Source organism: Nanorana parkeri, unplaced genomic scaffold (assembly GCF_000935625.1).
Source record: "Nanorana parkeri isolate BGI_ZX_2015 unplaced genomic scaffold, ASM93562v1 scaffold1702, whole genome shotgun sequence".
NCBI lineage: Eukaryota > Metazoa > Chordata > Amphibia > Anura > Dicroglossidae > Nanorana > Nanorana parkeri.
In genome coordinates this window covers 23,198-38,138 of record NW_017307970.1, presented here as the reverse complement: position 1 = coordinate 38,138, position 14,941 = coordinate 23,198, and the positions used below count along the sequence as shown (strand labels likewise).

The 14,941-nt window shown below is 43.2% G+C and overlaps 1 protein-coding gene across 4 annotated transcripts in view; it reads left to right on the top strand.

Moving 5' to 3' along the window:
* MIB2 (mindbomb E3 ubiquitin protein ligase 2) overlaps positions 1-2,259 on the top strand; it is a 53,149-nt gene extending 50,890 nt beyond the window's left edge. For all 4 annotated transcript variants that reach the window (XM_018571219.1, XM_018571222.1, XM_018571220.1 and 1 more), the window contains one exon: positions 1,468-2,259. In XM_018571219.1, coding sequence (XP_018426721.1) covers positions 1,468-1,709 — 242 coding nt within the window. In that variant the 3' untranslated portion in view covers positions 1,710-2,259. The remainder of the gene's footprint in view (positions 1-1,467) is intronic.
* Positions 2,260-14,941: the final 12,682 nt, after the last annotated feature.

Here is a 14,941-nt window from a genome sequence, read left to right as displayed (position 1 = left end):
CCTTAAATTACTGATGAACAACTGAATCTTAAATAAGTGTTGTGTTTATTTACAAATAGGGATATACATACATATTACAATTAAGGGAATTTGAAAGGGGAATTGGGGATAGGAATTAAGGGTAAGGATCCTACAGCTAGCTACACCATTCTCTCTCTCTGTCACACATGCCATGGGGTTTTTCTCCTGTTCTCAGAACACGCTCTCCAGCAGGTCTCAGCGAATCACATTCTTGATTGCAGAGTTCAGAAAGACTTGTCTTGTCCAAAGGTCTTGCTGTTCAGCTAGGTTAGTGTCACACAGGAAGAAGGTTCCATCATATGCCCCTGCCCCCATTCCAGCATATATGCCTTGCTGACACAGGTGTGGGCAGTAAATACCAGCAGGGGGTCGGGCTTGCCCCAGGACATGACAGTCCTGCAGATCTCCTTTGATCAGTGTCCAGCCCAGGAACCCTTTGCTGGCCTTCATTTACATATCAAACACCTGCTGATTCCATTCAAGATATCAAGGAACCTTCCATCAAAGATGTATCATAGATGTCAATTTTATCGATTGCAACATGGGATAAAAGTGCATTTCAGTCTCCCCATAGTTCTCCTTTAAGCCAACAAAGTATTACATGCCTTGAGGGGAATATATCAAAACTGGAGCAGTCACCCATGGCAACCAATCAACTTCTTTAATTTTCAAAGTTGAACTGAAAAGAGAAGCTGATTAGTTACTATGGGCAACTGCTCCAGATTGTCGTTTGGGGGGGGATAGGCTTTGTGTCAATATTGTTTTACAAAAATGATTTTACTTTCTTTGTGTTCTATAAACATTTGTGTTCTGTTTGAACCTTTGTTAGAATAAAAAAGGAATTTTATTAGAAATAAAACGTATAGATTTTATTCTTTAATGTTTCCCATTTAAAATATAACACTGAAATGATATTTCTGGTACAAAGTACTGTACAGTTAATTTAGGTTTAATCAAAGGTTAATTAAGGGACTAAATAAGAGTATATTTATTCAAAAAATGTAACTTGTAAGGTTTCTGTCATTGAAGTGAGGTCATTCATATGTAAACCACTGTTGATCTACATATGAATATAATAAATACAATAAACAATTCTTTCATTCCTCATATTTACTCAATGACACTTTACACATTTTGTCAGCCGCTCCTGCTCTGTAATACAAAGCATTGACTTGCTGTCATGTTGACAGCTAGTGATTGTGAGTGGCGGGGATGAGCCACAGCAGGAAGGAATGGAGCTGGATGTGTTGCTCATGTATTCTTTAGAATAGAACCAGAATATTCCGCTGCTACTGCAGTAGGAATGAACGCTGCGACATTCTAGTGCAAAGATCTTGAAAATGTGAAATCTTAATTTCTGTTAATAATGGTTCAGAAACCTCCAGAGCTTGCGGAACACAGACCCCGTAATTGCAGGTAGTGATTGTGTTATGTATTGTTTTTCAGACAGCACAGAGGTGGACGGTGTTCCCAGCCAAGAAGCGTCAGATACACGAAAGGTCATGGAAGAACTTCAGAACCGATATCGTCAGATGGAGGAACGGATCACTTGTCCGATCTGCATCGACAGTCACATTAAACTTGTGTTTCAGTGTGGTCATGGCTCCTGCACAGAATGCAGCACATCCCTCGTTTCTTGCCCCATCTGCAGGCAAGCTATTCGGGAACGGATACAGATATTCGTCTGAGCCGGGCTTCTGGTGTGAACGCAGTGTCAGGCGCTGCCGTAGAACCTAAGGACGCAACATACGCCTGAGCAAAGCATGATAGGGTTGACCCTCTCCAAGGCAAGGCGTGCAGTGACGAGAGACAGGTCCAACTCTGCTCAAGATGAAATTGTGGCTGCTGTGTGTGTGTGTTTTAAACACTAAAAAAACAATATATCAATATCCACACTGGAAGGGCTAATATAGCGCAGTCTTCCTGAAACTACATTGTTCAGAGGGACGGATGAAGCCTACAACCTCACCCATTCAGTAATGGCACGGCTGCCCAATCCTGACATGGAACCAGTCTGTCACATTCTTTGTTCTTTTGTAAGTTTCTTCACAATGAATCCAATTCATGGCCTTCCAGCAGCAAGCTATGCTGCATTCATATGTTAAGCATACGTCACCACAAGATGTAGCATCGCAGCAATACAATAGGTAGACACCCATCATTAGCCAAGGAATGTCACACTGTAAAATGAATGCGTGACTAGATTTGAGAAAGCAGAATCCATAACTTGCGGGGTTGGCTGGTTCCAGTTTACAAAAATGTGTGCAAGAAAAATGATATTTAAAAAAGAAAAAAGTATAGACTGTCATTAGATTCTGGAGGTCATCAAGTACATAGGAGTCATAGCAGTAGATGGTCTGGAGAGAGACATCAGAAGAAATGGAAAGAAGTCATTTCATTGTTTTTACGATTCTTCATCATGAATGTCAGGTGACCGGGTTGAGTAGCAAATGAAAAGACGGCTCATTTTTATGTGTAAAATGTATGAAATGTGTATAATACCAAAATAAAATCCGGCTCGTTAATATTACAAACGTTGTAACTTCTTAATACCATGAGGCGGGTTATTGTAATATCTGTGAGTACCATACCTGAAGTGTTAATGTTTAAAAGAACAATTGTAGTAAAAACATGTCGCAACTCACCAATATAAGTAAAAGATCGTGCGGATTATACACAGGATTTTGTCGGAACATTCAAGAACAGCAGCGAGACTTGATGAACATTGTTTGAAGTGTCACTCCAGACCACTGCAACTCAACATTCTAGCGGCGTGGGACAAGAAGGCTTGGTCTCTGAACAGGCATATATGCCTAAACCCCAAAACCAGGCTTGTCTTAGTCTTGTGGAAGTCCTGCCCTGGAGTCCAGAAAGTCCTTCCTCTCTCTCTCTTGTTGAAGGTTCTCCCAATGTATGCCAACCTGTCAGGCTAAGGAGGTACACGGGACTTGGTCATTGGAAGAAGCTCATCTCCTCATTAGCATTCTGGAGCTCAAAGTGATTCGGCCATCTCTTCAATACCAGACCTATCAAATGCAAGGTCATCCAACCACCATTCTAGGGCTGCAACAACTAATCGACATAATCGATTAATCGGCTTCCAATCAGTTGGCCCTGTTTTTTTTTTATTGTTTATCCGATTAACCGATTAATCGAACTTAATAATCGGCTAACTAATCGATTTTGAAAATAATCGTTAGCTGCAGCTCTACACCATTCAGCTATATAATGAAACGACAGTGGCCGACATTAATTACCAGGAAGGAACCAGAGGTCTCGCAGCTCAAATTCCTGCATGTTCCAGCTCTGTCTGCTCTACACATTTCAGGTGTACAAAATGGGCAGGGAAATTCCTCAGTAACAACACCTGGATTTAAGAGATTGGTTTCTCCACCCCAAGATGTTTCAGGTCCTTTGTCGCAGCTGAGGGATGCTGAACGTGGACCTCCTGCCTTCCATGTTCAACAAGAAACTGAGCAAGTTTGTTTTAAGGTCCACGTATTATCTAACCATCACAGTGGATGATGTGGTGACAACATGGCCTACATGCATCTCCCTCTAAAACCCCTCCCTTGCCTGCTCCACTGGATCTGGTTGGCGGGCATTCTTGTGATTCTCATTGTACCAAACTGGTCCAGGCAGACGTAAAACTCTTGCAAGACTCTCTGTGGGCCCCCCCAGAATTTCTATCCCAAAGACCAATTTACCGCCCTGCTTCTCTGGCCTTTACAGCCTGGGTAATGAAGCCCGGGTCCTGAAGGATACGGGCCTATCAGATTCTGTTATCCCCTATACAAAGTACATTTCTTGCAAAATCTACTGCTGCACCTGGAAAACGTATATGTCTCTTAGTGTTTCCATCCCAAGAAATACTCTGTGAGATGAATCCTATCTTTTCTCCAGTCTGGTCTGAATCAACATTTGGCATGGGGGGGGGGTCAAATCTCAGCCCCAGCAATTCTTTTCCAAAGACCTCTTCCCTTTTATTCTTTTGTGGAAGTCTTCATTCATTGTGTCACTCACATGTTTCCCCTGTACATTCTCCAGTGATTCTGTGGGATCTCAGCTTGGTTCTGTCAGTTCTCCAGAAACTGCCTTGTGAACCTATCAGGGATATTCACCTGTCTACACCCACTCATAAGGTTGCCATCACCTCAGCAAGGTGAGTCCCTAAGTCGGCGATTTTGACCTGTACAGAGATAAAATTGTCTTAAGGACCAAAGCCTTTTTTTTTCTCCAAGCCCAGAAGTGAGCTTGGAGCAGTGACTTCTTTACAACACACACACAGGGACTATGAGGAACACACACACAGGGACTATGAGGAACAAAAGTAGCCGCCTTCAGAGATGAAGTGATACACAAATAAAATACATTTTTGTCATTCGTTAAGGTACCTGAATGCATTGTTAAGGTTTAGCTCCTGCGTTTAGTGTGGCTTTAGTGATAATCTGGTACTTGTGAGTAGAGAGAGAGAAACACATGACACCATCATTTAGCTTTCAATACCTTAGTAGCCACTTGCCAGGTCCAGTTACTGTCATATAGGAAGCGAGGGCAGGCAGGCTAAAAACAATACCATGAAATTCACCACAGATACATTACTTATCCAGTGATGTACTTTTGGTTTCCCTCTCAGCTAGACACTGCTCTCAGCAGCATGCAGTTGTGCCAGGGCACACATAACCAGCGTGCCATACACTACGCAGCACAGGAAACCTCAAAATGTACTTGACGGGATAGCAAAATATTAGAGGAGATTAAACACATTTCGCACTGACAGATGTCGGAAAATCCAGCAACATCTTTTCATCAGACAACCCGTCAAAAAATCTTCCTAAACCAGAATTGTCAGCCAAAGCTTTCATGGCATATTGAGTAGCTAAAGGCTCTGTCCTTGTAGAAATGACACACACAGTATATACACAGGGATATTATTATTATTACACAGGATTTACATAGCGCCAACAATTTGCGCAGCGCTTTACAAAATGGAGGAGACAGAACAGTTACTATAGGATTTGGAGGGCTAGATAGATAGGAGGGATAGATGGAGCGTACCAGTCATTGAGGCAACATTTGTTTTGTCGGCTCCCTCAGTATGAGAATGAAAAGCATCTTCTCTATTTTTAGATCTACATGTGCAATAGAGAGATCAGTGTGATGTAAATCATTTTGTTCTGTAGCAATGTTTTGCATTATTATTTCAATGTAGAATTTATAAATATATAGAAACAGACTTCCTCTATAGAAACGCACACAACAGATGCAGCCATATGTGCTGGACTATTACATTCTCAGGCTATGCTTCCTGCTTTTCTATGCTACACAATGGGTTTTTTATGCACCATTTACCTGTAAAACAACCCCCCTTGTATGAACATCTATAAGCCCTGGGACTGCTGAAAGGCACTGTCATCTTGGATGTGAATCAGCTTGAGACCGGTCACTCAAGTGCCACTTTATATTATTTTCCTTCAATCGTTCCCTGGCTGCTACATATGAATGGAGGTGAAGAGAGGGCCAGAGGAGCTTGGCCAACATTAGCAGTCCCAGAAGAGGGCTATGATGCGCAAGGAGGGAGAGGACACGACAGGACAGGACTAGGGAACGTTCTAGTCAGATTCTCTATCACAATTAAAGGCGCACTGCAAGTCAAAAATGTATGGAAAGGAAAAACACTGCAACTAAATATTTAACACTGAAATGTGCCATTTTTTTCTATGCTTTCATCTGTATTTTTTTTCTCCCCACAAGGGAGCTGGCTCTACGTACCCCAAATTGTATAGTCCACTTTGTACTCTACACAACCGTTGGTTTATTGCAAAGGATATGCTCAGGTAAACAACATCAACAGAAGAGGAATGCATTTCTTGCTGGTCCTTATGACTAAAGCTGGCCATACACCTAGAGATTATCTGCAGATTGTCTATGGTCAGATGTAAAAAGTGCAACAGATTCCTCCATCTACGCTAAACTGTGTGGATGGAGGAATCTCCCACTGGGCCAAGCTTCAGTATCTTGCTAGTCGGCCCTACTAGTAAAATACCGGAACAATCTGATTGGATGCAGGCATTGTTCAGGTGTTTTGACAGCCAGCGGGGCCGACTAGCACGATACTGAAGCTTCCATCTGACCACAGAAAATCTGCAGATAATCTATAGGTGTATGGCCAGCTTAAGTCATAAGGAGCTGGTCATTCTGCAGTAAACTTGTACTTTGAACAGGTTTATCTCTGATACCTTTCAGGATGTGCTGCAGGCACCTAACAGTTAAAAAGTGAAAGTTGCATCAATAGTTACTTTAGGGTACCCCGTATGATAAGCCTCCACTCACACTTGAGTGTTTTCAGGCGATTATGAAGCTTTTTTTTTTTGCATTTTGTTTTAGCCAATGGAAACCTAGATACTAGGAGAAGGAGACAGATTGTCAGGTGCAAAATTACATGAAAGAAAACAAAAAAAGGTAGGGATGCACCCATGAATAACGAGTACTCATACTCGCCCAAATGCTCCAATACCGAAATTTCCAGTCACAGGGAGATCTCCCTCTGACCGGTAGTGCCGAGTGTGCATGGAGCCAGCTTCCTTTCCAATCAGGAAGCCGGGCGGTGGGTTATGACCCACCTCCCAGCATCCTGATTAACTAGGAAGCCTGCTTCGCTTGTTGATAGGCAACTAGCCAATCAGGAAGCCATGCAGCATGTAATGACCAGCTCCTTGGCTTCCTGATTGGTCAGGAAGCCAGACTGCCTAGGATTAAGTGAAGCTGGCTTCCCAGCCAATCAGGAAGCCGGGAGGTGAGTCATGACCCGCCTTGCAACTTCCCGATTGGCTAGGAAGCCAGCTTCACTTGTTTTTTAGGCATCCTGGCACGTCATGACTCGTGTCACTGCTTCCTGATTGGTCAGGAAGCCTCGACAAGTGAAGGCGATGTTCTTTCGCTAGAACACCGGCTTCACATGCAATCAGGAAGCCGGGCAACTTCCTGATAATCTGGGCACACGACACAGGTACTCAGTATTGGCGAGTACCAAAAAAAAAATCGGTACTGGATACCGAAAAACTGGGATTGGTACAGCCCTAAAAAAAAAAAAGTGTTATGCACCTTTCTGCAGGTACACCCATGGAGCCCAAAATGCAAGACTGTTAGTGAATGGGCACCTTTGAAAATAATGTGATTCTTCATGTCAAGTGCTGTGACGATTTGGGAAAAGCATGACAGCACGCTCATGTGTGAAGAGGAAAGGGGGGGGGGATGGGGCCTGATACCTTAAAATATGTGCTTTGTGGAAATACATACTTTCTCTTCACAGGCACACTGTTCATGATGTTACTAAATTATGACGGTCTATGGGGCAGGTTTTATGTAAAATGAACCCAATGTAAAGGCCTCTCACCCACTTGGTTGTTCCACCGATTTATACTCCCCACACTACAACAGCAACGTGCAGCGAGAGCAAGAAATGAGTGGAGTGACTTTGACGACCCGTCTACAAATGTATAACCGATCACAGTCAGGTCCACTTTAGTCTAAATGGTTTGTTTATGAAAAAAAGAATAGTGCCCATAGTAGCAATCAACCCATATCCCTCTTTTACTTGTCTGAACCCAATAAACCCAAATCCAACTGGTTTCTGTGGGTTACAGTTGCATTTGTCCTGCCTCCTTAAATAAGCTCATACCACATCCAGTGGATACAGCACCAGTGTCTGGTCACTAACATATTCACCTTCACAAGGGTTTATTCTAGAGCCGCAATGAATTGTGTTATTGTACACAACCTGGAGCCAACATCAATAGAATTCTAAATGTACCAGCTGCTTGTTAATGTATTGGTGCCATCCAGCATCAGGGGGCACGTCACATTTCAGCCTTATTTACAATGATGATGAATTGACCTTCTGTTCTGTAGCAAATAAATAACTATCCTAGGGGCTCCCACATTAATGCAAAGCGCAACTGGAGTCAGCATTTCATTTGGAAATGTTCACTGTAATAACAAATGAATGCGCCGAGTGTAAATTGGCATATTTGCTAGATACAGACACACTGGAAACTCTTTATTAGTCGGGTGCAAAATGCTTGTAAGGTCAACTTATTCAAAAAGTAGAATTCAGGGGGCCTGAAAAGCCATTTTATGCCGCGTTGCGGAAGACCACACAGGTGTAGCCACCATTTAAAGTCCAACTCTTAGGGGCCCATTTGTAATAGAAAGTGGGCATTGCTGTCTCCTGTACACCACAAGGTTATGTCAAACTGCTGCCTGCAATTTACAGCCCTCTCATTAAATGTGAGCCGGGATGTGGAGCCTGCAGTGTGGGAGAACTCTGATTGGTGGACAGGTCACATGACTTGCACAGGTCACTGGCTCTACTTCAGGTTTTATTTTTTTTCACTCCATTTTAAACACATTTGTAAAACACATCCTTGTGCTTTATAAATATGCAGGTTGTTTTTTAAGCAGCCGTATAGCCGCAGTAAGGATGAATGGACCTCTTCAGATTGGATAGATTGGGGAAGAAACTAACCCTGTGCTCCCAGAGCAGCTAATTCCTCCCTTTCCATTATTTCTGTCAATGATTGACACTTGAGTTGCATCCTATGATGGCTCCATACAAGTTTATAAGGGCTCAGTATGCCACTCTGCTACAGTGGTAAGAAGCTGGGTTGAGGTGCATTAGTGCAGGTTAGTTCCAAAATGGGTGGAGTTTGGGGTTCAACTAACCAAATGTTCCAGGCTCACAGAATCCCACACTCACATGATCATCGGGAGCAAAGTTTCAAATAAGACTTTCAGTCGAGACTTGTCTGGATTCTGAGTGACAAAGAAAATAATAGGATTCACTAACTGTAAAATTATTTTCTTGGCGTCCGTTAAGTGACATCTGTTTGAGTACACTGCTGCCTACAAGAGGACTCAACACTGACAAAACAAAAGAAATCTGTAGGCCAGCCCAGGATAACCCCCCTATTCCCTGCATGTCTCAGTTTGCAGCAAGCACCACACAGGAATTGGACCTCTGTGCCTCAAACGCTGAGAATTTTTTTTAAAGGAGAGTACAAAATCATATTTTCTTTCTCATCCATTGAGAGTCACAGGAAGTCATCAACTGTCAGGGCATCCAAAAGCAGTCCAACTGAGGGGAGGCCAACAAACACCAGAAATGGGGACTACCTGCAGCTCAAGTGCCATCTGAAGGACCAATGCCCATATCTGGATGGAGCATACCAAGAACCTGATGCTAAAGATCAAGACAAACGTAACCACTAACCAGAAAGGAACACTCAACATGGGAAAGGGCACCGAACTATGGACCAAATACGAGAAGCTGGTCAATCTGAAACCACCAGGACAACAGTTTCCCGAAAGTAAATAAAAAATCCACATTCAATAAGGAAAGGGAGCAAGCCCCTAGTAATACAACAAATACCAGACAAGGGACCTAGGAATAACATCCTTGTAAAAAGAAGACCCCCATAGGGGCAAGGGAAGATCTGTTAATTTGTGTGGTGGCAGAGCTAAAGAGGGATTAGCCTGTAAATCTAGAGGGGTGCTGTCTGCACCTGGATATCTGAAGGGCTACACCTTCATGCTGTAGACTTCTCTCAGGGTTTAGCAGGTTACCTGCCTTCATCCTGCCAGAGAGCCTGGTTGCACTTTGGATGCAGCATCTGCCTTCTAGCAGATACACCAGAGTGCTCTGCTTATCTGTATGGACAGCAGACACACAAGACACCAAGCTTAGATGGCTCCAGCCATCTGCTCGACATGCGCCATCAGGGAGGGGGGGGGTCTACTGCAGCGGTGCAAATCAAGATCTTTTTTGAAGTTTTTCACTCCACCACAGTTTGGCCTGTATTGGCTGTGACCTTAATCTGTCAAAGGACAGAGCCTGCCAGCAAAAGCGGGTTAGGAGGGAATCTACCTGTTTTCCGGTAGAATCTTTAAAAGGTAAGAATTTCCTAATGTTTTAGTGGAATGACAGAATCACATCCTCCCAATGGTGAAGAGATGCAACAAGCTCAAAAGGTAAGGTCCAGGACCCCTCAGGGTGCTTCAAGGGAAGGTGCAGGAGTGCTCTTAAAGCATCTGCAGTTAGCACTCATAAGGCATTGGGTGAATTTGGCCACAAAGTCTTGTGCAGTGACTGCAGTAGAGGCCCTAGACAACAAGACAGGGGACTCCAATGAGCTAGACCCTATAAACGTAGGGTAGCAGGATGCCAATGCCCTCAGAAGGCCCAGAGTAAACATCCTTAGATCTGTTGGAAAAGTGTGAACACAATCACCTTCCCCTCTGTGTCTAGATACAGGCATGTTGGGACATTGTGGTGCAACTGAACTCAGAGTACAAGGCAAGGAAAACGCAGGCAGCAGGTATCCGATGAGTCTTTGAAGGCTGGCTGTAACCAAGATTACTGTAGACGGGGAATAGGAATAGACTGCAGATTGGACTTCCATGTGGCTCTCTGTAAAGCAGGAGCAACAGAGGGGTGATGATTCCTTGACACTGAATGGTGGAAAAGAGCATGGAGCCCACGTGACACTCCACACAGCAAATTAGGTCAGCACTCGATACCTCAGCATTAACCTCTTCCAGGGTCATTTAGACCCAACAGATCCAAGAGAAAGCAGGAAATTCAAAAGTGCCTAATGGTACCAATAACAAGGTAAGCCATGCATGGACCACCTCAAGCAGTGATAAAGCAAGGAAGAAAACCATAAAATAGTTGAAATGTTTACAGCAGAGCAAAAGAAAAAAGACATCCATCCTTCTAGGACACTAGCAAAAAAACTGAGTCATGCTCAGAGTAGGACGGGTTATCCTGAGCTGGCCTACTATTTTTTTTTGTTTGTCAGTGTCAAATCCTACTATAGGCTGGGAATATGTTACAAGAGACTGTTAGAGATAACTCCCACTGCAGTCCCTTTACAAATCAGTGCTCCCACTACTGACTGTTGTGGTTTGAGGGCCACACAACAAATACCAAAGGGCTGCAGGTCGCACCAGAGACTTAACGTCACTATTCTTCTTAGCTGGGACTTTTAAGTACAGTTCTCAAACAGCCGCCACTTTAGGCCAATAATGTTAGGACCAAGAAGTTCATCACAGTGGTATGATGGAGCATTCATCTCTCAACGACCCTAAAGGAGTTCATCACAGTGGTATGATGGAGCATTCAGCTCTCACTGACACTGAAGGAGTTCATCACAGTGGTATGATGGAGCATTCAGCTCTCACTGACCCTAAAGGAGTTCATCACAGTAGTATGATGAAGCATTCAGCTCTCACTGACACTAAAGGAGTTCATCACAGTAGTATGATGAAGCATTCAGCTCTCACTGACACTAAAGGAGTTCATCACAGTGGTATGATGGAGCATTCAGCTCTCAATGACCCTAAAGGAGTTCATCACCGTGGTATGATGGAGCATTCAGCTCTCACTGACACTAAAGGAGTTCATCACAGTGGTATGATGGAGCATTCAGCTCTCAATGACCCTAAAGGAGTTCATCACAGTGGTATGATGGAGCATTCAGCTCTCAATGACCCTAAAGGAGTTCATCACAGTGGTATGATGGAGCATTCAGCTCTCACTGACCCTAAAGAAGTTCTCTTGATTCTCAGTAACTGCAAAAATGGGATCAACTATTTTTTTTTTTGCGTTGTAGTTCTGTTGTCAAAGTTTGGGAAACACTTTTAAATGTGTTGGTTCCGAATACATTTGCAGAAAGTAAAAGTCTTGCTTGCCTTGCAGTAAATGGCATTATGTATGTATTGGGCCTGAATTGTTCCGCTTCTTTCAGATTCAATACATTGGTTTGTTAGCCTTCTTTTCTTATGTCCTATGTTCAAGCAGATGTTTTCTTTTCTTGCTTAGCCCTCTCTTTTATAACAAAGCCTCTTGACACTGGAAAGAGGAGACGCAGCCAGGATCAGCAAACCAGAACTACAGAAAGCACAGCTGCTAGACCCAAACCCAACACAATTACAGACCGTACAGTCGCTGTGTTTTTTTTGTGATAAAAATAAAAGGCAAAATAATAGTATGTATTTCTGGGTGTGACCTCACATTCTCCTAACAGCATAATGTCCATTTTCTTGCACTTAACTTGAACCTACATATAAAGATCCATGATACTACTTTCATGTATGTTCCCTTGTGTGCAAAGACAAAGCATGATAAGCAGTAATAAAGAGAAACAACCACCTTACCCATACAAGGGAAAGTGACAGTGACCCCAATTCCCAATACTGGCCGTGCTAACACTTTATCGCCACTCCTGCCTCCATCACAGCTAGAGACCATATCCGATGCTTTCAAGTACGGGGGAGCATGTGACAGTTTTGGTCTAGCAGCCAATCGCTTGGCCCATGTGTTGTCACATGGTCAGGGACCATAGCAGCCAACACTAGAGATTTTATTGGCAGCAACGGAGAAAGGAGAGCTCCAGCAAGGCGAGTACTAGGGGCTGTTCGACTTGTCACAGGCTCTCCAGTGTCATCACATGATACAGAACTGGTGGTACTGCATTGTATGACAATGTCGAGGGCCCACCCGCATCCCAGGGGGCATCAAAGAGCAAAGAGGAGTGTCGGGCAAATGATTCAGCAAGGGTATATGTTACAATAGTCAAGAGTTCTGCTATTAGCAACACGTCTAGACCAAAGGTGCCAGAGACGGGATCCCAGAACTGCAGGCTTCTACTTTCACTGCATTGTTCACCAAAAAAATCCTATCCTATACCTGAACAAAATTAAAGGAATTCTGCCATTAGAGAAATCTGAGAAATCTGCCATTGCTGACCTGCTACTGAAAATGCTAGTTGCGTTGTAATGGGTCATCCTCTGGCTTCTGTAATATTTGAGGCATTGTCCTGGTACATGCAGCATTCTTCTTCTGGGTCAGTAACACAAAGTATAGAAGTCAACATAACAGCCAGGAAACTAACAATTTCACAGGTAGTTAGCAATGGTAACCGACATATTTCTCTAGTGACAACTTGTTTTAGGCTAAATGTTACCATTGAGAACACATTGAAGGGCAGATCATACAAGCAGGCTCCCACTGCACTCCACAGTGCAAACAAGCACACATAATGTACTTCAAATACCTGTGTGAGAACCGCTTTAACTTTGTGTTCAGCCATTCTTGCACTTCCCTTGTCACCACCCCGCACCCCATTCACGCAGTGCCTAAAACAGGTTAGGATTCCATCATTGTACAATACAACAGCTCCTAACAGCTGATACACCTGATGTGCCAACATTCATTTAGAATTCCAACTAAACAGCTGAACACATAGCTAAAATGCTTACCTGTGCAGGGTTTAATGCCAAAATATTTTCCATTCCATTTATTCATTCTTGTTGTTCACAAACTAATGTGACACTTTATAACATACAAATAATATATTGCCAAAAGTATTGGGACCCCGTTATTCGGGAGCTCCCGAATGCCATTTGGGTCTGGGAGCCTCAGCTTTAGTAATGTATGTATATGGCTCCCAGACCCATATGGCATTCAGGATCCGAATTTCCAAATTGCATTCGGGTCTGGGAGCCTTAGCTTTAGTATTTAGTAGAATAATGTTATTAGTATTTAAAAGGGACCCTGTTCCCAGACCATTAACTTTAACAGAATTCTTCCTATAAGATTGTATGTGCATACAACATATTTTTTTACTTGCACAAGCCTCCCTAGACATCCAAAAGCTCTGAGACTGCTGGGGCTACTGACAGCACATCGAAGATGGCGGCTTCCAGCAGAAGACTCATAGCTGTCACTCATGTGACACTCTATAGTATTACCCTTCACTCTTCTTGCAGGTACACATTGAGGTAAACGGAAGGGGAGAATGAGCTGGACCAGCACAGAGAGTAATAAGACACTCCCAGAAGAGGAGAGGGCTATGCTATGGAGCTCTCTCCTGACATAGCCAAAGTAGTGAATACCAAGTTGTTTATGGGGGGGAAAAACACTGCATGCAAGCATTTCAAATACTTGATATTTCTGTTCTTTTTTTTGTCCCTTTAAAAGGAACCTGGTAATACTGGAAACTGTAACTGGTTCACTGCACAGCAGTCACCATAAGCCGCCTGCACTTATCTTCCCTGCAGTCCTCTGCCTTCCTGTTAGAGAGTCTGAAAATGGCAAGTCTCAACTTTGTATCAGCTATGATTTACACAAAGCTAAGCTAGCCCTGCTTCACCCCCATATGACCCCATTCAGGCCTGGGATTTGCTGATCCAACAATAAATCCTGAACTGTAGGGATGGGAATGTGTACATCAGACGTAGAAGTACAAGAGGTTTCAAGACTGTGGTAGAATAGGAATGCAGATAAGGCAAGTTTCCATGCAGTGAGTACACCCTCTTTGAATTCTATGGGTTTAAGTATCAAGACATAATAAAAATCATCTGGTTCTTAGCAGATCTTGAAATTAGGTTAATACAACCTCAGATGAACAACACTGTGTCATTATTTATTTTACAAACATAAAGTCAAAATAGAGATGTTATATGTGAAAAACTAAGTACACCCTTACTGCTTCCAGTGGAATCAAAAGGGTTAAGTAGCAGCCAGTGCTGGTAATCAAATGCCCTTCCTTACCTGACCATCAGCAAGTGTGACCGCCTCTATAAAAGCCGACATTTTAGCAGTTTGCTGGTCTGGAGCATTCAGGTGCGTGTTAACACAATGGCAAGGAGGAAAGACATCTGCAATGACTTTAGAGAAGCAATTGTTGCTGCCTAACAATCTGGGAAGGGTTATAAAGCCATTTCCAAACAATTTAAGGTCCACCATTCTACAGTGAGGAAGATTATTCGCAAGTGGAAAACATTCAGGACAGTTGCCAATCTTCCCAGGAGTGGACATCCCAGAAAATTCACCCCAAGGTGAGACTGTGCAATGTTC